The sequence below is a fragment of the Apus apus genome, chromosome 1, assembly GCF_020740795.1.
Source record: "Apus apus isolate bApuApu2 chromosome 1, bApuApu2.pri.cur, whole genome shotgun sequence".
Classification (NCBI taxonomy): domain Eukaryota; kingdom Metazoa; phylum Chordata; class Aves; order Apodiformes; family Apodidae; genus Apus; species Apus apus.
In genome coordinates, this window is record NC_067282.1 from 143,250,405 (window position 1) to 143,270,877 (window position 20,473).

Consider the following 20,473-nt stretch of genomic DNA (forward strand, 5'->3'; position numbering starts at 1 on the left):
TCTGGGTAAAGAGTGCTAGGAGTTATGTGACAGGATGGCAGGACAGAAATCACCATCCTCTCATTTGCAGCTCCTTTTGCTCACACAAGCCCGTTAGCTTTGATATTCCCCCTTTCCTCCTCAATACCATGCCTTATCCTTCATTCCCTGACCTGGCAGATGGGCAGGAGGCAATGCACGCTCTGCTCAGATCCCAGCTATGCAGCTGCTAATGAGTCTGCCAGGATACCCACGTGGAGGGGCCTCTCTGGCTTTATAAAGTGCTCTTGCTTTTCCTGCAGCCTTTGTATTATTGAAAGGTTAACTAGGATCCCTGGTCCAGCTGCAGGGACTTCACAAAAAAAAAAAAAATTAAAAATCCTGTATCTTTTCAATTTCACCTCTCGATTGACTGATGGGCTCAGAATTTGGTTCATAAGGATACAGATTGCTTAGAGGGGTTGGTTTGATTTAAAAAATAAAGGAAATGGGTCTTGTGTGATCATGTTAATCATGCAAGCTGAGTTGTGAGTGTCATAACACTACACTATTAACAACACAGATGGTCTCACGCTTAGCACCAGCTTCCCTTTTGAGCTATTCAGTGCACCACAAGCAATGCTGGGACGCAGTCAGAAGTCATTGCCATGAAGGGCTCACAAAACATTAACCAATAACTGAAACCCAAGACAGATTTTGAATTGCAAATAGTTTTCAGATCTTCACCACTATCAAATATGATATATCGTGGAGACTCCACTGTGATAGTTGCTCTGAGCAATTAATTTTCAGCTCTGGGACAGCCCTAAATCTGCGCCTTTTCTCCCTGGTTCCTGGACAAACACCTCTTCCACTGGAGCACAGGCCTGCAGGCAAGGAGCATGAATACATCCAGGCCCCAAGACAAAGTGTTTTCTCATTCTTATTGCCACTGAAAGCACAAGAGCTGAACTAATCGGCGCCCCGAGCCCCTGGGTCACAGCCAGGGCACTCATGCCGAGGACCTCAGCTCTTTCTCACCTGCTGACCGAGACAAAGCAGAGCTGAGGGGTCTGAGCTCATTAAGGCAGAGTTTCCATGGGAAGTTCAGCCCACAGTAAACTACAGGGGCTTGTTGGGGGTTTTTTTTCTTGTTTTTTTTAAGAGTGTGTTAAACTGAGCAATTTTCACCAGGGCTCTTTCTTTCCCCTCCCAACTCACCACACTTGGAGCGGGCAGCTCCAAGAAGAAAGGAAACAAAGGTGTGGGCATAGAAACAATAGTAAGTTGTTAACCAGAACTGCTATTATGAAAGTTAACATCTCCCATCACCATTCCCTTTTTGCTAAGTATGACAGCAGACCACAGCTACAGCTGCCTCACCCTGTGCAGATGTTCATATGCATGCAGGGGAAAATTATTAATTAATGGCATTCCTCACACAGGATTCTTCAGCTCTTAGTCATTCCTTGGTTTGAGATAGAAAAACTAGACTACACATCCCTGCTTAAATTAAGAGTCAAACAACATCTGCCATCACACTTGCTAGAGCCAGGAAGAGTCAACATATTTGCAAATGCTAGTAATCTTAAATAGCATCAGCTTAGGAAAAGGTTCAACATCTAAGTCATCTGTGCTGAATAGCTGCTGTCCTGATTTCCAGAGATAAATATTCTCCCTTAATAGATTAGTAACAATAGTCATTAGAGACAAAGGTTGACAACCCAAAAAGGGATGCGCTAGAGCCACATAGCACCATTCTTCCTGGCCTTGACATTCTTGAAGTGTTTACAAGACACCAGCATACACCCTTCAAAGCTCTGTGACAGAGCATACATGCACTGTCTGTCACCTGACAAAGCACCTAGCAATTCTTAAGTATTGTGATTCAAGACCAGCCATTTCATCTTCATATGATTACACAAAATTTTAGAGGTTTGGGTAGTTTTAGTGTTCTGTTTGGGGCTGTTTGCTTTTTAAATAAAAGATGAGAATTCTGCCCCAAATACTTGGTGCTGTGTATTTTCAAATCCTTATGCTGGAAGAATAAACAAAATGAGAGAGCACAACACGTACATTACAAGAAGTCCCATCCTCGAAACTGTGCAACAGCCCTTCATTTCCCCCAAACCAGCTAGCCTCACAGCTGAGAGAAAGTCTGTGTTAACAGAATTGTTGTTTTTACTCTTAAGCGCAAAATTGTTCTTAATTTTAAAGTCATGCCAGAGCATTGCACAGCATAAAGCAAACAAGAATACCAAGCGGGAATACTGATGGAAAAATAGTATTGCATGAATATCTAACTAATCAGCAAATCCTTTCCTCGCTCAGCAATTAAAAGCCAAATATTTACTCAATTGTATATTGAGTTATTTGAACAAAGAATGCATAGTTGGACTTTAAAAAAATCATCTCTCTCCTTTTTCCAAGGCATCTAACAGGAGACCAGCGGGCCCAGCAGAAGGTATTTACACCTCTGACTGGATTCATTTCAGCAGCCACCTGGACAAAAAGCAGGAGAGGTGCACGCCTAACTCAGGCATTTGGACCCTCCAGTCTCAAGGCCAGTGAGAACCGGGGCTCCAACACCTGTTAGGCATCTAAAGTCAGCATAAGCAATATCTATTTGGACCATGATAGCACCCTCCTCTCCCAGCAGGCTCCAGCTGCACCCCAAATGTCAGCCAGTCCAAAGCAGGCTGCTCGGCCCATTTGACCGATGTTTCATTGAAAAACTACCAGTTGGGCAAGCACTTGGTTTCATAATTTTATTACAAAGAGCTCAGCCCTCTTGTATTTCAGTCACAAGAGACGTGAAGCACCTCTTCCACCTGGTCAGCTCCATGTAAGCTGACATCCATAATGACACTTGCTTTTTCCTGGTAACCACGGCGGCTGCTAACACAGGTAGCATTGCTTCACATCACATGCCACCGCACACCAATCAGTTTGTCTGTGACAATAGCTATGCATGGAAATGAGCATAGGTTTATAGAGACGCTAAGGGGAAAATGCAAATTTATACAAATAGTTTCAGTCATCCATGAAAAGCAGCAGCCACTACACATGCATGGCAGTTGAGCTTTTTTTTTTTTTTTTTTTTTTAAATCTTGTCATTGTTTGCACAGAATGGTGTTTCAGATTAAGCCCCCTTACCCTTCCACATGTTAGTCTTTTAACACAACAAGAGAATACCAAGAAGGGAGTGGACAGAGGATTAATCTGTCTTTCATGTTCTACAATCTACCACTCACAAAGCTTTGAAGCACAATTTGACTCTATTTGATATAAAGCTAGTTGTGTTTTTTTTTTTTAAAAAAAAACCAACACATGGCTACTCGGTCCCAGAATTACTATTGCAATTTGATTAATAAATCAACTGTAAAACAAGCCAAGTTCATGCTCCAAAGGAGGGGTGAGCAGGGCTGGGAGGGGGGGGGGGGGGGGGAGGGGGCAGGGGGAAGAAGCTCACTCTCCAAGAGTGACATATTTAAACATTACCTCTGAACATAAACAAGAACTGCTGACATTCAAGACTACACTGAGTATATATTAGCAAGGGAATACTCTTTAAGCGTTTGTTTGGATATTTTTACATTATTTTTCATGGATTGCGTTGGCATGTAGAGGAAGGAGGAAGCAGTAAAAACCTCACACCTTGAAGGAGCATGGCTTCATGTTTCCAGACAAGCACCTTCACAGAGCCTAGGACAGACACCCTAATGAGAAAGCTCTCAGTTAAGATCTAATGATCAGACAGCTGAGTAAAACTACCTTGGGCTCCAAGCACAGAGCACAAACTGAGTTGTTTATATTTTCATACTGGTAACATTACAGCAACTTCTTCCAGCTATGCCAGTATCCAGCACCTCAACAGTCTGTCATACATTAGTCATCTCCTCAGAATGCGTTTTTTATTGCCATAACCCATCACCTTTCCTTCTCTAATTACTTTTGAAATTACTTATATGGCTAATGTGACCAAAATATCACAGTGAAGGTTACTGTTTCCCAAACAAATTTGTTTCTTCCTCAATGTAACTTTTCCTACCATACATACATACATATTTATTTATTTTGCTATTTTCTCGTCAAGAGACAGATAATGAAAAAAAATTCTAGGATATTTACGCTCACAAACTACATGAAGGTTCCTATACTTTGACTGCTACAGTTCCTTTCCACACCCACAAGATATGGCTGAACCAGCTACATGTAATCTTCTTTCCCCCTATGTAAGTGGTCCTACACGATCTCAAATAGCACGAGCCAAACACCACAACAATATTAACTTGATCAAAGTGCACATGCTGATTCCTTTTTTTTTTTTTCCTTCATTCACATTTCTCATTGTCTCCAACCTTCATTGCAGCGGATCAGCAACTGCAGCAGGGAGCAGCATGCCAGCTGCAGATCCAGCATCAGCCTATGCAGAGGCTTTGCAGGCTGTATGTTTGCCAGCATGTTTCAGGACCTGCTGGCATCAAGGACAACTTGATTAGCCCAAAACAAGCAGGTGAACAAAGGCAGGCAAGAGAGACCTAACCCCCTCATCCTGCTGGCTTGCATGTCTCTCAATCCCCCTCTCCTGAAGCAGCTCATTTTGGAGGTATCTCTATGGTGAACTCCACATTGTCACAGGAATGCTGTGGGCACAGTGTCAGGGCACTGGCACAGCTCCTGCAGCACAGCTAAATTGCTCTGGTGAGGACAGAAAGGCTTCACTGGCAAACAACTGAGCAAAGAAATCAATACTACCAACACACACCGCCCCGAGCAGTTCTGACTTATTTACAGTTTCTGCTCTGCCATTTTCAGAAGGGCAGGTATCACTTGCCCTCAGATCCTGCCATTCTCCAGTGTCACAAGGACCACTGTGGAGGTGGACACCAAGATGGGAGCCTCTCCACTGGCAACAGTGACATTCATCTTCAGCATAGGCTCAAAAGCATAATATCTCCTCATGCTCCCTACCAACACGCAGCTGCAACGAAGTCCAATCTGGCACTGACAAGCTCTGCAGGATGCATGCACGTTTGCCTTTCAGTGCTCCTCACCAAGGGAGGGCAGCTGTGGTCCTGGGGACTTCAGCTGTCCCCAGCCACAGCACGACGAAGCCACCAGGATGGGCCAGCAGTGACTCCAAGCTGATGCACAGGAACAAGATTAGGGTTGGATTTAGGTCATTCTTATAAAGGACAGCAGCTCAGCCATTCTGCCTGCCAGCACTTTGATTACTACTGTGGTTTACTATTTGTGAAGGAAAAAAAGAGCCATCTACTGCAGTATTAACAGACCAGTTACTTGGATTTTCACTGTAAAAAAACCCAAACCCTCACATACATGGTCACACCTTCCTCTTTTGTGCTACAGCAACAGCCCCTGGCAGTGAAACAGTCTCCATGACTGTTTAGTCTTCCTAAATGGAAATTAAAACAGCAGCTTATCTGGAAAAAAAAGTACAAGAAATTCTCATGATTTAACTTATGTGAGGCAGTGCTACTGATAGGAATAATGATGTTTTCCCAACACAACCAATACCTTATTTTTAAAGGAATACAGGATTAAAAACTTAGATGAAGCCAAATGTATAACAGAATAGCCACACCAGGGTTGGGGGAGCATTTAAATCCAGCATCTCTCCAGCCTGTATGAAGACAGAGAATGAAAGCACTATTACTAAAGCATAATAATATGCTGCAGCCATTAGCAGTTCTACAAATGGTCTGTTATTTGAGTAAGCAACAGAGGTACTCCTTATTAAAGGTTATTATAACTGGAGATTATACATGTCAATAATATTGACAATTCTTTATAAAAAGCACTGTTTCCTTTGGCTGCAGAAATCCTCCTAGAGAAGCCAAGTCTTTAATGTATAATTCAGAATTCTATTTAAAAACAAAACAAAAATCTGTGTGGTGTTACAGTGCAATTCTGGTTTTCCCCAGTAGCAAAACCAAAACAAAAGCCACACACCACAAAAGCAACCATGTTTAATAAACTATTACAGCAACTATACATGCCACCACCTTTAAAGATTAAGAGAGCAGAAACATTTCTAGTTCAACATGGAGCTGAAGATGTGTGGAAGCAGGGGTTATCTCCATAGTCTCTTGAACTAGAAATGTGACACTTACGCAGACTAAGAAAAAAAAAATTGTTTTCACATGAACAGCATATTATCCCAGTTTAGATTTTTATCAGACAGGTTTCCTAGATGTATACTCGGTGTTTTCTTGTTTATTATTTATTATTGACTATTTACAAAACCCAGGTTGCTTCAATAAGCCAGCTACTTCATCCAATCCCTCCTTCAAAAGACTTGCTTATTCCAGCCTTAGAGTCAGAAGATTTAGTGCTGCATTTGAGCACCATTTCTTAAGGGGGGCAAGACAAATGCTTGAGTCCTATCCTTCTCACAAGCACTACAGAAATCTGTTATTACTGCTTCTGAGGAACAAGCTATTTTGTTACATTGTACCATAAGCCATCTTCTCCTCTACCTGTACCATTCTCATCCACATTCAGGTTGTTTAACCTGGACATTCCCTCCAAAAATTTTTGTGAAATTCTGGACTGTACTTAGAAATGAAAAGCACAACTACTGTAGCCCATTTTTCGTTTGTGGGAACTGAGTAAATAATGAACAGGAACTGCAAGTGTTTAGATATTCCCTGGTCAAGGGAAATCTCTCAGTCTATTTCCAACAAACTAGGAAAAAACCCAATTATTTCTTTTCAGAAAACACCCTGTACAAGAGAGATTGCATTGCTGTGGTAATGCTGCCAAGTTTTCTGGCACTGCAGAGTGGCTTGGCACCAAGGAAGCACGATGGAGAACCACACGGGCTGCGGGGAGACTCCGCAGTGAGTGAGCGCGCAGATGCCAAGCACACACAAGGACTAAAAAGACTTGCAGCATTCCAAAAGTAAGAGCCTACCAGATAAGAAACACAGTTAGCTAGACTGCAACACCCTCCATATGGTTTTCAACACTATGAAGCAAGGTGACATTTCATTTATTGGGGAAAAACAACTACAAATATCTGGATATTTACAGGGAAACAGCATGAGGTAGAAGCAGTCTTTATTTTTCTCAAGACACTCAGTGTTTCCAGTGAGCACTCTCAGCTTTGCTGGTCATGAAGAAAAAGAACAAAAATTTTTTAAGTCAGTCTTAAAAGCCGTTTCTACAGCATTAAAGTATACAAAGAACTACAACAACAATACAGTGAATCTTCACACAGTGGCCAAAACTAGACAGTGCAACATATGTTGCTAGACAAGATACAATAACTAGAACGTCTCCTCACTATAAGCATAGTCCTGAGGTAATATTTTATGGGTTGTGTGTGGAAAAAAAAACCCCACAAACCTACAAAACTTTTCATTTCACACAGCAAGAGGCCTAACCAGAACTCCACCAACAGTCATGAAGGCATCATCCAACATGGTCCTTCAGGTCCCAGTTCCAATGTTGGTATACCACATCCTCTCTCCTTCCAAACCACACTGGCAAGAGCATCCTCAATGGAGCACAGACCAACCCTTCCACTTGGGAACAAAACACCCATCCATAATTCTCTCTCCACTTCACTCCAAAGCACTAATTACTTTCCCAGTAAAAGATAGATAATTTTCTTTTTTTTTTTTTTTTCAGTGGACTCATAGGTTTGTTTTGTTGTTTGTTTTATGTTGTTTTGTTGGGGTTTTTTTCCTGAATTGTAGTTTGTGACACTCTGTAACAAGATACTACAACACACAAAGTTCAGACAGCATGACAAAAGATGCAATAGAAACAATTTAATGAAATCAGGCCTTTTTGTCTAAGGCAATGTTAAATATTTACTATAATGAGTTCATTTAAGTATATGCAATTCCAGGGCTCAGAATGGCTTTACCTGAAAGTAGTAGGCCTGAAGATGAAAGTGAGCTGAAAACATATTTTCCATCAGCCCTGAATATGAGAGAAAAGCTTCCTTCATCCTATTTTAGTAGAGTTCAATAGGGCACAGAAACCAATGCTGAAAATTTCATGCTTTTCAAGATATTTCACATCAAATACTCTGCTTTTCTTTTCTGACCTCTGCAACTATTTAGTGCTAAGAAATCCCTAGCTTCCTTCCCTCCCTCAAGTCCCTGGGAAGATTTTTTTCTTCCATCCTTGACTGAGAGCTTAGTGGTAGTGCCACACATGTTTTGAGAGCTTTATAATCCATTCTGTGTGCTGGGTGCTTTACTGTGTGCCTGGGTACACTACCAAGCTCAGCAACAGAGAAACAGCTTTTTACTTTTCAAAATTAATTCACTTAAAATCCATTTGAATCCATTAGAAAAGCCAGCTGTGGAGCAATTTCCTACTAAAAAATTAGCATGTATGCAAAAGAAAAAAAAATCTAAGCAAAATGAACCAGTTGCGTGGTAGAAAATTCTCATCTACAAAATTTATTTTCAGCACTGAGCATCCACAGGAACAAGAACTATTAAGCAGGTGACTCTTACCTAAAAGCACGTCAAGACTTTATACAACTTTGGAACCTTGATTTTATTTCATTTTGTGAATAGACTTCACAACAATAAGAATTAAAAAGTTAGTTCCTCACTCTGCCTCCGAGAGCATCATCAAACATTTCACTTCACACCTGATGAATTAAAAAGGGGTGTTTTTTTGTGTTTTGTGGCATGGTGTGTTTTTTTTTTTTTTGTTAGTTTTGTTGTTTGTTTTTTTGTTGTGGTGGTTGGTTTTTTTTTAACTGCAGAGAGTGTGCATGGAAAGAGATTTGGGGCTTAAGCTGCCAAGCAAGGAAAGCGTTCATGCAGGGATGGGTCCTGGGCTGTCCCCAGCAAAGGGAGGGTGCAGGTTGGGGAGCTCCAGATGACGGCAGAGCTGACTCACTGGCAGTTCCATAGCACACCACATGTCCCAGCAAGGTGTCTGTGCCTCAGCTGGTCACCACCAAGTCCATCTGGAAGTTTAAAAACCCTCAAGGATTTTCTAACTTCTGCTTCTCTGTTCAGAGGAATGGCTCTGGGGTGACAGAAGAGCTTCTCTCATTTCCCTGTGCCCCTCTCCTCTGTTCAGCCCTAGCACAGTTCTATTCAGCCAGACCTGGCTTGAGCAAGGCACTTTGTGGTGTATGCAAGCTGTTAAAGGACTTGCAGGTTTGGAGATAAGAAGGTTCTTAATTACTTTTTTGCTAAATCGTGGATGATCTGAATGGCAGCTTAAGTCACAGCAACTTTTCATTGGCACTTGACTTCCCTCAACAAGCTCTTTAAGCCCAAGGCTAGCAAGATGGAAAGTGATCACAGATATGTAGTTCAATACTGAAAGAACAGGATCATTTCTTTCTAGAAAATGTTGCAAGAGCTTTTTTAAGAAAGAAATAGCCTTAATTTTTGCATTTCCTGTAATAAAGCTTTATGTTACCTAGAGCATCTTTCTCCCCACTTATTTCGGTTCCAAATTCAATCCTGGTAGCTGGGCTTTTGAAACCTGTAACAGATTCCTAGATGAGATCTCCGCTAGTGCCTGTCTACAGTGGCATTAATACAACCTCCCTCCCCCAGCTTTAACAGAAATGTTTTCACAGCTACACCTAAAAGCAGAATTAATTTTTCCACAGCTGCATTACATTTGTGGCTTACAGCACTCCTTGTTCTTCCCTAACATTTCCAACTGCTGAGCTCCCAGCAATAGCAGAAAGCTCTTGTCATGAGTCCCTAAAAATATAACATTGCTCAGCAGTGATATTAAGTCCCATCATGTTTCTGTTACTCTGCTTCTTCCTCTGTCACATCCCAACCCTCCTAGGTATTGAGAATGCTTCCCAAACAGGCACTACCAAAAATTTTTGTATGCTCAAACCATACTGCTGGACCTTAACTGGTTTAAGCCAGGCAAGGACATTTCTACTTGTTATTTTCTTCTGGAGAGGAGGGAGAAAATTTAAAAAGAAGCCCCACTTGCTTTAAAAACAACTCCTTGTGGCAACTCAGCTTCTATTTGAAATTATTCACAGTTGCATTTTATAAATAGACATATCACAGATGTGCCAAACTGTCTTTCTTTTACTGAAAAATTGAGAGGGGGACTTCCTTTAGCTTTGAAATCTGATTACTGTTACTGTAACAGTTCAGCTAAACCTACTGAGTGACCATAAAAGTTGTGCCCTGCAGCTGAGCCACTGCACTGCAAGAACCCACCGTGCTCAAGCTGTCCTTGAGCAGCTCTCCCCAAGAACTCACTGGGGAACAGAGCAGAAATCAGCAAAAGACAAGTTTGAAAGCCTGGGTACTCATCAGGGAAGGCACAGCCTGCCAGCCAACACTGCTTTAAAAATAGTTTCTTTTCAGATAGAAGAGTTAGAGATGACTCAAAGTTTTCAGTAGCTGAATCCCCAATAGGTCACATTATGCAAATCAAGCCCTGTACACCATCAGCTGGGAGATTGCTCACGAGCCTGGAGTTTTCTACTAAAATAAGCTAAATTGAAAACATACAAACTGCGGTCACTAGTACAAGTGAAAAAGCAAACAGAGATTAAAGCACATATGGCTCATGCTTCAATTTGGAGATCCTAGGGCTACCTCCGATATGTGCTCACAGCAAAGGGAAAAGATTCGGGGACACCAGGTTAAGATAAAGCTTCTTGCAACATTCAGGCAGCCACCTCTTTCACAGGTGAAAATACAAACTTCAACCAGGGTATGTCGATCAATGATGTAGACTATCGAACCTTTCTCTTACACAATCAGAAGACAAGGTACTTCCGGATGCAATAGTAGCAGAGACCTTGCCAGGATCCCATCACCAAGCAGAGGTGCCCACCCTGACTGCTACAGCTGCCTTTAGCTTCAGTCCCTAACAGCTCATTCACCTGCAGTGTGAATGCACGGGAATGGGCAAACCCGTGCACTTAAGTGCTTTCAAACTCCTAACTCCATTATTAAGTTTACTGTTGTTTTAATTATTTTTTTTTGTGTAAAAACTGACCCGAGCAGTTCCTTTTACTTCAGCACAAGTGCCCTCTAGGAAGGAATACTGCCTTTTCCCAACATAACCAGCTCAAATCCAGCCATGAACCCTCCAAACATAGTGTTTTAAAAAATTAGTTCAATCCCAAAGTAAAAAAATGTTGTTATTTGGTTCTATAGCATCCTGGGGGGCTGAGGGGAAGAAAGGGTGCAGGAACACTCTTTCTGAATAGACACAGATGTGAATAAAGCAGCACCATGAAAGATGCGATGCCATTCAGTTATTCCGTTCTTCCCAGATGCCTTTCCCCCTTTCCAGTGCGAACAGGGAAGAAAACGCACCAGCCCCGAGAGGAAGCTCAGTCACCCGCCTCCTTCAAACCCGAGACCCCCCCGTACCCCCTCCCGCCAGTCGCACCCCGCTGGCCGCGCCTGAGCCGCGACTCCCGCACCCGCGGCCGGGCAGGGACGGCCTTGCCCCTTACCCCCTCAGGGAGCGGGGCCAGCGGCGGGCCGGGGGAGCCCGCCCAGAGGGCAGAGCGCATCCCGGGGCCGGCGGACTAACGCAAATCCCCCCTCCCGCCGCTGCCTTTCAGGGGATGGATGCTCCACCAGCTTCCCCAGCGGACGCTTCATCCTTCAAAGTTGCTCCCTCCCTGCGCTTTCCGCCGGCTCGGCGGCGGCGACCACCGCCTCCTCCCTCCCTTCGCCTCCTCCTCGGGAGGGGGGGGGGGCAGACATTTTGAAGCAGCGGATCCCAAAACCCCTCCGGGTCGCGGCGAGCCGCAGCGGTGCGGCTGCGGGCCAGGCCTCTCCCCGCCGCGCCCGGCCCCGCGGGCCCCGCCGCCGCTCACCTGCCAGCTCGTCGGGCTCCAGCCCGCTCTCCGCGTCGATGCCGCACAGCACGAAGTAGTGGGCGAAGCGGCAGGGAGCCGCGCCGGGCCCGGGGCCGCCGCTCCCGCTCATCCCGCCGGCGCCTCCCAGGCTCTGCACGGCGGCGGGGAGGGGGCTCTCCCGCCGCACGGTCACGGCGCACCGCCCCCCATCCCCGGCGGGGGCGCGCAGGGCGCGGGGGCGCGCAGGAGGCGGCGGGCACCGGGCGGGCACCGAGCGGCCCCGAGCAGGAGCCGGGCGGGCACCGGGCGGCCCCGCTGTCAGCTGAGCGGGGCGGGGGGGGGACGCGGGGGGCGGACCCGCGCTACCGACCCGCCCCCGCGGGGCATTTAAACCCTGGGCGGCCGCAGCTCCGCGCTCTGCCCCGCTGCGCGGCGTCAGCGGGAGGTTCGCGGCTCCTGTCGGTGTTTTGGGGGTGCGGGAGAGCCCCGGGTGGCCCTGCTTTGCCACAGTGGGTGGTGGAAGTTCCTCCCCTCGTCATCAGCCCCAGGGTGTGAGCAGGGGGACGCCGGCTTTTATTTAAATGACAAAAGGGGACGGTGCCACTTCAGCGCCTGGGCTGCGCCGATTGTTTTCTGCGGGAATCCTACCAGGGGAAATGGCTTTTTCTTCTCCCGGTCCGAGTGTCGAAACAACAGCAACCCCAGCCCAGCGAGGGGCTGCTGACAGAAGGGGAGGGGGCTAAGGAGTGGCTTTTGTGTGGTCTCCATCCCTGCGCCGGGATTCATGTTAGTCGTACCACGTTAACTTCTAGGACGGGGAGCTATTTTTTAGCTACACGCACTCTGTTTCAAAGCAAACCCGAAAATGTTGCTTCATTCCCGGTTTATATAAGGTTTGATAACCATTCTGCCGCTCCCAGGAAGAAATCAGTATTGCTTTATCCCCGTTTCTAAAAACCCTCCCATTATTATTACCCGATTCCAAAGTACTGGCAGATCCATTCGGGAGCGACGCCTACTTTTAAAAGGACAGAGAGGATTTTGATTATTTATTTATTTATAATCTTCTGAGATTTTTCCTCTCCCAACTGTTGACATCCCTGCTGATGTCAGATAATTCTTCCATCTGTATCTTTGAAGGAAATTGTTTGTGGAATTCAATATGCACTTTCATCCTTCCGTGTTTATCTGTCTACTAGTCTTAATCCATGCAGCATGTAATAATTACAGTCTCATCCTTTGCTTAATGTGGACTCCTCTAACCTCTTTCAGTTATGTCTCAGCAGTGCAAGCCACATTTTTTCTTTGTATGATTTTTTTTTTCCTTATTCAACAAGCATCTTTGATAAGAAATTGCCTGCAGGGAACATGATATTTCATATAGCACGGGTCATTTTCTGGAGGTATGTGGAATAACTGTTTCTTCCTTCTTGGAGGCAACTTATATCAGCATTTCTCTCTTTTTCCCTTTGACTTAACCTCTCAGCTTCCTGTGGTGCTCTATTGAAAGTACAGAAGAGATAAAACAATTTCATTACTTCCCAATATCACTAGTATCCAAGAAAAAAGAAGATGAGTCCTCTGTTATGATCACTGATTTGGGTGGTTACAGCACTTGGTATAACAAGCTGAACCTTGCCAGATCTACATAGGAGTTTGTCAGGAGACCAGGTATTTTCTCGACTTTGCACTGAGAGCTAGTTTGGCTTGTTTATTAACTTGTATGTATTTGTTTATTCAGGTCTGGGTCAGATAAGAGTTAAGTCAGCCTCTGACTCTCATTCAAAACTAATTTTTCTTACAATGGAGAAATATCATCTTGTTCTCTTGTTGTAGGCTTCTGTTTTGGAGGCCCCATGACATCAGTGTCTCTAGGCAGTCCAAGAGAGAGGCTTCACCAGCCTCTCTGAAGGATGTATGAGATAGGACTGCTTCTAAGCCTACCTAAAGTCTAACACAACAGTCCTGACCTTTTCCCTGTGGGCAGCAGGTGCTTCTAGATTGCTTTGGTTTAGCTGTTTTCTGTACAGGACAGTATTTTTTGCTTGAATAAAGTTCAGTGCACAGACACTTCAATCTCAATAAAATCAGCAATACCTATAGCATGAAACAAGGGGACAAAGCACGACCCATGAGATTGCAGATATGAAAATCTAATAAACTCACTCCTCTTCCTGGAACAGCTATGGAGCTGAGCTCCCACACCTGCATGTCCAGCTCCTACAGACACCCTTGTTGGAGTTTCGTGGGGGCAGTGATTTTTTCTTCTAAGATGACTGAACTGGGCACCAACATCACCCCAACAAGGCCACTCAGCTCCTTTGCAGTGCCAGCAGACTTGGCTGTACCAAGTGTGTCTGAGGTGTGATAAGTCATGTTTGGTCTATTGGTTTGGATTATTCTTATTCCTCCATCTAAGTTGTGCCAGTCTTTCCCTCCAAGCTGGCATAGCTTTGGACACTGCATGCTGCCTTTGGGTAGCTCTTCTCTCTCATTTTTTTTCCCTCCATCCTGGCTTGCATACTAAGGAATCAGTAGATTTAGGAGATTTTAACAGTGGAAATAGGATTGAAAGTTAACTCACTGGACAACAATGTCAATTATAAGAAAAAAAAATTTCAGAGCTCAGCTGCGGAATTTTAGTTTCTTGCTGCTCAGTGGCAATACTTCACTCCAGGAGGTGGACTGGGCACCCATGTACAGCTAATTTTTAATTTATCTTCTTTTCAGTTATGTTTGGGTCAGCACAAAATGCATAGGAAAGCAATCAAATACCTTATAAGTCGTTTCCTTCTTCTGTCCAGGTATAAACAACTGCTCCCAGGAAACAGTGGCCGAGGCCTTTGCCTTTGGCCAGAGCAAGCCTGCAAAGCAAAGCAGAGTTAACTGAGTTGCATTGGCTTGCAGCACCCAGCAGAGTTTTGTGCACACCCCATGCTCTGTTGTGTCATGAAGTCTTTCCACATCACATGCATGAACAAAAGGGCAAAGTGCTGTGGCACCTCTCTGTATCACCTCAGGTACACTGTCTTGTGATGTACAGCACAGGAAAGCATCAGGGTGTTACCTCGATGTCCAAAATCTCCTTACTGAGATTTTTTGCACTGCTTTTTTTTTCCAGAATCTAGGTATTTTGGTTGGTTTCACTGTCCAAACCCACTCTGCCTGGGTCACCAGTGCCTCCTCTAGAGGGTTTGCCCTGCTTTAAAGACAAACCAAACCCTTCTGCTCTACTTGCAACTTTTATTGCTCAAATTTTGCAGTAGTAACTGTTCCACAAAGGGACTGTGGAACTTCTTGCAAGAGGATAGTGAAAATGGGGCCCCAAAGCATCATGAACTTCTACACATAATTATCAGCCAAATGCCATAAAAAAGCATTTGGGCATGTAAAGCCTGGGAAGAAGCAGTGACTGATAGGATTGGTAACTGGATGGGATTATGATTATTTTTTCCTTTCACCAACAAAGGGTGTTAAAGATCCCCAAAGGACATGGATGGGCTGGATGTTCCCCATTCAAAGCATATTAACAATAATCCTGGGGATCTAAGGCTTGTTTCTGGCACAACCGAACTCTAAACAATGTCACAGCACTAGGAGCTTCTTATGTGCTTCTCCAAGGGATAGGGATAAGGTAGTATTGAGAATTTCAGAGTGGGATGAGCACAAAAAACTTCCTAGCATAGATCACATCTGCCTGGGACCTTTTGCTTTGATCTGCTCTCTGGTGGCAGCAGCTTTTTCCTATCTCCAGCTGGATTGCAAGCGATGCAAGACAGCAAGGAAAGGTTTTTGGCTTGGGCTGATTTGTTCTTCTTTAGGTACCCTTGTTTCCAGTTGCAGTGAATATTTATCTCAATATCAAGTTGGTTTTGCTTTCTCTTTCCTTAATGTCTCAGCACATCTTCATTTTTCAGGACCTTTTAGCTTAAACTCGGTCAAATGCCAACACGCGTGTCAGCCCTCTGCCCTTAGGATCTGCCATAAAAGATCAGACTGCAGGCCCATCAGGTTATTTGTCCTATTTTTGCAAGAAGCCAGTGCTTCAGAGAGGTGGAAAAAGCCTGCTATTTAAAGGTTACATCCCTTCTTCTTGCTGTAACGCTGTTACTTCACCTTTTATTTTCTTCAGCATTCTTCAGTGAATTGGAAATCATGCTACTGGTGTGACGGATTGCTTAACTCCTTCACACAGCTCTGTAGATCTTTCACCAGCTGCCAAGCCACATTGATTTTCCATTGAAATCCTCTCCTGTTTTGCTCTAATATCTATGTGGGCATGAGATCCTGTAGGACAGAAGAGAAGGAAAACAACTAAGATGCAATATAAATGTTCGTAATGCTCAGAGCAGTTTTCTACTTATGGCTGACTTTCAGCTGAGAAGTTCACAGTGCTGCAAGCTACTTCATGAGAAGCTAAGTGTGAATAGTCAGCTGAAAGAAATGGGACAATGTGAGACCAAAACTGAAGTCATTCTGGCACAATGCAGAGAAGAGCATATAGCAGAAGTGGGAAGAAAACCAACAACAGCAAGGTTCACAATGAAAGCAATTTTTATCTTTGAGCTTATGCAAGAAGACTACTTAAAGCATCAGAAAGATATTGGCTGCCTTAGGGTTTTGAATCAAACAAACCAAATCACTAGCCATAAGACATAAAGTAAAGCATATTTCCACCAAAGCAGTTCATCATTGCTCAGAAAGTAGGTTTCCAGGCACATACTTGAATATTAAGTCAAATTATAATAACATTAAAGCAAGTAGCTCATCTTCTACACTGGCTGCATGTCTATAAAGATTAAGCTTGAATAAAAGCATATGGCAAGGCTTTCCTCTGTCACATTTTGTGATTATTATTCATACGGCAGAATCAGAGATAACAAAGTAAAAGACGACTGCTTTCCTGCATCTCTGCCACAAGACCACTGAAGCCTCCATGATTTAAAACTTAGAGGCTTAAAATCTGTAATCCCCTGTTGTAGCTAACTGCGTTTTATTCATTTTATGTACATCCATCATATGCATATCCTTGCACTGCAAACACATATAGACACATTCCACTCTTATCAGCTTTTAGAGAGGATCATTGAGGGAGAGGTTTCACAAAGCAACAGAAATTATTTAATAGCTAATTGTACCTTCTTCCCCCTCCCTCCCAGGTCCTATGTTCCTTCTGTTTCCTTCACAACAACAAAAACAAACAAACAAACAAAATCTATGGCCTTGTCTGTTTCCTTGGTGAATGCATCCAGTTCACCATCAGAAAATTCCTCCTACAACATAGACAAGGATGGAAATCTGATGCCTGTCTTCATTTGCACAGTTGTAACTCTGCAAGCCAAGAGCCACAGTGTGCAGCTCAGCCCTCTGCTGAGTGAGGCACCTCCTCATCTCCCATGCTCCAAACATCCCCTCCCAGCCTGAATCAGCCTTCTCAGGCCTTCAGTTCACAGAGGGGAAGTAGCAATGGCACCCCAAGCAGATAGGGCACACAGACTTTGAACACTGCCTCAGAAACTACTCCCAGGCAAGTCCAGCAGTTGCCCTGCCTGGTTTTTGGAGCTTTGTGTCCTTTGCCACCCTGCTCTTTCCTCACCAAGTGTTCAGTGGCACAGAATGCTGAAAATCTGTGGTGACTCCTGCCATTTCACTCCACTTCTGCCACTGGTTTTATGCTAAGCTTGCAAGATGCACCTCCTCCTGCTGAGGAAGTCTTACCCTCCCCCTAACCCCCATGAAGTCCAAAGTAGGATTATACACAACCATTTCACTTTATATGATTCAGTGTCAAGACCTAGAGGTCAAAGACCGTATTTTGCTCAGATTAAGGTGTGCCTTCTGCTCTTGTAGAAGATGCACAGACTGTTCCAGCTGCTACTGAGATAAAACCTAATCAGCAAAGTATGCTGCTTGGATAAATCACTAGCATGTCACACACTAATGGAGGTGTTGTGCCTGGAGCATGAAGCTAAAGCACCCACACAGGGATTTTCATCCTTCTCCGACAGCATCACACTTTCTGCATGACCTTGGCCAAATTGCTTGTAGCCTGGCTTGCAGAAGCACCAGACTCCTGTAAACCGGGTCAGTGAACTCCCTGTGCTTCAACTGCCCACAGGAAAAGAAAGCAAATGCTGCTTCTCTTCTGCCTGAGCATCTGTCAGGCACAAAGCTGTATTGTCCCCAAAGCCAGCCTACTGGTGTTGCAGCAGCCTCCACGCCGAGTCCTTACAGCCCACGCATCCCATTGTTATCATCTGCTGACAGATGCCTTTCACACCAGGCCTGAGATGAAGCAGGTATTTGGTGGGGACAGCAAAGCTCTGTTCTTCATTTTGAAATAGTTTTTGTTGTTTGGTGAGGGTGTTTTTTCCCCTGCCTCTAAACTGTGATTTCTCTGCTTTCAGTGCTTCAGGACCTGAATACTTTGCAATCTGTCTGCTCAGGAAAGACCTGAGGAGGTAAAAGAGTCTTGTGACATAATTTATCTGCCCATGTAAAGCATGAAGGGGCTGTGGCCTTTTAAAAACAAACAAACAAACCAACAACAAACTAAAGAGTCACAAGTACAGATTGTAGCAAGAAGAAAGGCAGGAGGGGATGCTTGTGAGCTGCTTGGACCACGTGCCCACAGCAATGCTGTCTGTGGTGGCAGGGGTTCAGGCAGAGCTGTGCCCTGCTCTGTGCTCCCAGGCAGCTGAACTCTGGCACAGGGAAAGCTTCCAGAGAAGATGTGGTCAAGCTGTCAAATCTACCTGAATGACGGCACTGTGTTCCAAGCCTAGCTACAAACATTGCTTTCCTTTATCTCTGTCTCCAAAAATCAGGCAGACATGTCCTGTGATACCAGTAGGACTGTGGATCGACCCTTCATTTTCATGTGCTCTGGACAAAATCTGTCCATGAACAGCGGGTAAGCTCTTTTCCAAAACACCTTTGGCCTCTGTACTAATGTAATTAGAGACTGATTTCAACTCTCCCGATTTCAATTTCCCCAACTTCCCTTTGAAGTGTTATTCAATAAGAAGTGCCAGACACCCTGCATCTGCATTACAATGCATCCTAGCACACTTGAAAGCCCAAGGGCGTGCTAAAGAAATCCAAATCCACCAAATCCATAGTCAGTATACAACAAGAGATCAAGGATGGATGAAAAGTATTTTCTGCAATGAATATGCATTGTGAATTGTTTCCTCATTTAGTAAGGATTGTTGCTTTGATTTGTGCTGTAAGAAGTGTTCACATTATTGCAGCAAAGTTATATTATGAATCCAAAAGCAGTTCTTGTAAATCAAAGCACTAAAAGGTTTGTTTCAATTTCCCTACTAGTGATTTTAGCAGAGGTGTAAACATTTATGTCCAAAGGTTCAACCATATCTCTCTGTCAGTTTCTCCATGCCTGATAAAATACCACATTGCCTTGAAGTACCTGCTGCTGAAGAGACTTACTGCTGATGACAGCTAGATTGTAGCTTTTCTTCATTGGCTTACTGCACTCCTGCTTTAGCTTAGAAATACTGGAAACAAGCTTTGAACTCTCATCAAACAGAAGGACAGAGATCAAAGTGATTTATTCTCCTTGGGGATCATGTTTCTTGGTGACTTCCTTGCAAACCAATGGCCACAAGTTATTTAAACCTGGATCCATGCTGGGCAATTCCTGCAGTTCCCATTAGGCAGAAGTGAGAGCATTTGACACTGTCTCATGTGTCAAAGGGCTTGCTCAACACCTCCTTCCAGGCCAACAAGCTTCAATTATTACTGAAAAAAACCAGTAAAAGGTATTTCCCAGACTAAGTAAGAGCCACTGCCTTCCTGGTGCTCAGCACTACCAGGTAAGGTAAGAGAAGTGAAGACAACAGAGCAGCAGCAGTGTTTGGTGCCAGGCACTGTCAATTTGTTCGGTTGTTTTGACTCTGATGTCAACCCATAGGTGGGGGCCAGGATCAGGCCCAGGAAAGGGAATTACGCGGGGACCGTGGCCCCAGGATGACCATGGGGAGCAGGATGGCTTGGTGGAGCCCACAAATGGGCAAGGAAGGGCTTTAGGGAGCTGGAAACAAGCCCTGCTGTAACACCACGAGGGCAGGGGCTTACAGCCCCAAGGATACTGAAATGGGGTCCTGGGCTGTGAATAGGGTTGGGGGAGCCCCAAGAGGTAGACAAGACCAGCAAGACCCACTAGTGCCCTCAAGGCCCTTGCGCCCAGCACATACATCAGAGATGTGCTTACTTCATGTGTGGAAGTGCTCAGTTTCTTGTTTGGAAGAAGAAGGAGCCTGTTTGCTCTGTTATCCTTGTGCCAGTTATTCAGACCAAGGATTAGCCTATCTGCAGGTGCTCCTGCAGCTGGATGCAGCTGCTTGTACGAAGCCTGATGCCTCAGCTGATACAACCCAAGATGCAAGATCTCACAGCACAGGGCTGAGGGTCTCACAGGCTGCTGTCACTACTGGAAGCCCTGGGGCTGCATCAGGGAGGCATCGAAGCTGCTCTGTGTGTAACCTGTGCAGCCCTGCAGTAACAGGCCTGGCTGGGAGTGATCCTGTTCCCACCCAAGCTGCACTGCACTGTGTCCTCTGCTCTGGTGAAGGAAGTTGCAGTGGGCTGCAAGGCACTGAGCCAGCTTGGAGAAGACATTGTACATAGGCTAACATCACTTTAAGTTGTTCTGTTAGCAAACCCCATGGATCTGGTTATGTG

General features: G+C 44.6%; 1 protein-coding gene across 2 annotated transcripts in view; it reads right to left on the minus strand.

Annotated features, from left to right (window-relative positions):
- The window catches only part of DENND5B (DENN domain containing 5B), a 118,412-nt gene extending 106,370 nt beyond the window's left edge, over positions 1–12,042 (minus strand). For both annotated transcript variants that reach the window (XM_051615142.1, XM_051615132.1), the window contains exon 1: positions 11,789–12,042. In XM_051615142.1, the coding sequence (XP_051471102.1) occupies positions 11,789–11,900 (112 nt within the window). In that variant the 5' untranslated portion in view covers positions 11,901–12,042. The remainder of the gene's footprint in view (positions 1–11,788) is intronic.
- Between the last annotated feature and the right edge of the window lie 8,431 nt (positions 12,043–20,473).